Here is a 1,178-nt window from a genome sequence, read left to right on the forward strand (position 1 = left end):
TGCAACTCACGTAGTATTCCAACCGCAACATCAGATCAAACCTGCGGTATACAGCCTTGTTCGAGTACAAACTACATCATGCCCGATCCTAGCGCCTGCTCTCCATTTGCTGCATTTATAGCATCAAGTGCCATGACCGCCGCGAACTGAACAACTCTCGAGTGGTTTAATACCTGTAGCAACCGCGCTTTCCACTCCGACCACCGCTCCAAACTCATCGCTTCACCACCCAACGCATATGTTTTCTCCCCTTCTTCTGCGCCCTGTCGAAACCGCTTCCCACACCCACGGAGCCACGCCGCCGCAGCTGGCACCTCGAAATCCAGCAGCGCGTCTTTCTTCAGAGAATCCTCAATGACTTCATATCCCCAGTCAATAGGAATACCCGCAAGCCTCTCGGATACCAATCGCGCTTCAACCTCAGCCCTCCTCACGTGCTCTTTGCGTAATGCGTCACGTTGTGGCCCACTCGCCTTCTCCGCATCCATTTTCCAGCTTCCGGATCGATAACCGATGTCGTACCATCGATTGGCGAAATACGGAAAGCCTTTCCAAAGTTTCGCTTGTGGCCGCTCCGCTGGTTCGACAACTTCGAAATCGGGTTCTTCGAGCTTCTCAATGGCGCGCAGTAGAGATATCAAGGGCTCTTCACGGCTGGGACTATCGCCGGGTTGGTCTACAAGAGCGTCGATTAGGAGGACTTGTAGGCGAGCTATATCGTTTTTAGGGGAGGCTGAAGTCACTATCTGGCGCGTGATAGTCTGAGCTGCTTCCGCTGCGGTGGTCTTTTCATACAGGTAGTCTTTCAGAGCCTCTACTTCCTGAGGATGATTTTCCTGTTCGGGGGCAAGTTTGGAAGTAAACCAATTGTCCGACATGATGTTGTGCGTTGATATTGGATATGCGTCGATACAGCGAATAGAACAAGCTGTCTCTGGAGTGTGGTGTTGTATGGGAAGTCCGTCTCACAGCCCTCCAACAACTTATATGGTTGTCACGTGTTATATTGGGTACTCTGACGTCACACACACACGTACCTGTGAGAATTTCGGAAGCTAGATCAGAGCGCATGTTGGACTCTAATATGCCACTTTGCCCACGATGGAACAGAAACTTGAGCCTCTGCAGATGAAGGTGTTATGTTGGCGATTTTCACTGATGCTGGTGACATGGAGTGA

At 51.1% G+C, this 1,178-nt stretch overlaps 1 protein-coding gene across 1 annotated transcript; it reads right to left on the reverse strand.

The window, feature by feature from the left end:
• Positions 1-71: 71 nt before the first annotated feature.
• Positions 72-878, reverse strand: J4E90_004645 (uncharacterized protein; the record flags this gene model as incomplete). Its single annotated transcript, XM_051434209.1, has 1 exon — positions 72-878. The coding sequence occupies one exon, from the start codon at positions 876-878 to the stop codon at positions 72-74; it is 807 nt and encodes a 268-aa protein (XP_051291465.1).
• Positions 879-1,178: the final 300 nt, after the last annotated feature.

The sequence above is a fragment of the Alternaria incomplexa genome (assembly GCF_024043165.1).
Source record: "Alternaria incomplexa strain BMP 0042 chromosome Unknown scaffold_6, whole genome shotgun sequence".
Lineage (NCBI taxonomy): Eukaryota > Fungi > Ascomycota > Dothideomycetes > Pleosporales > Pleosporaceae > Alternaria > Alternaria incomplexa.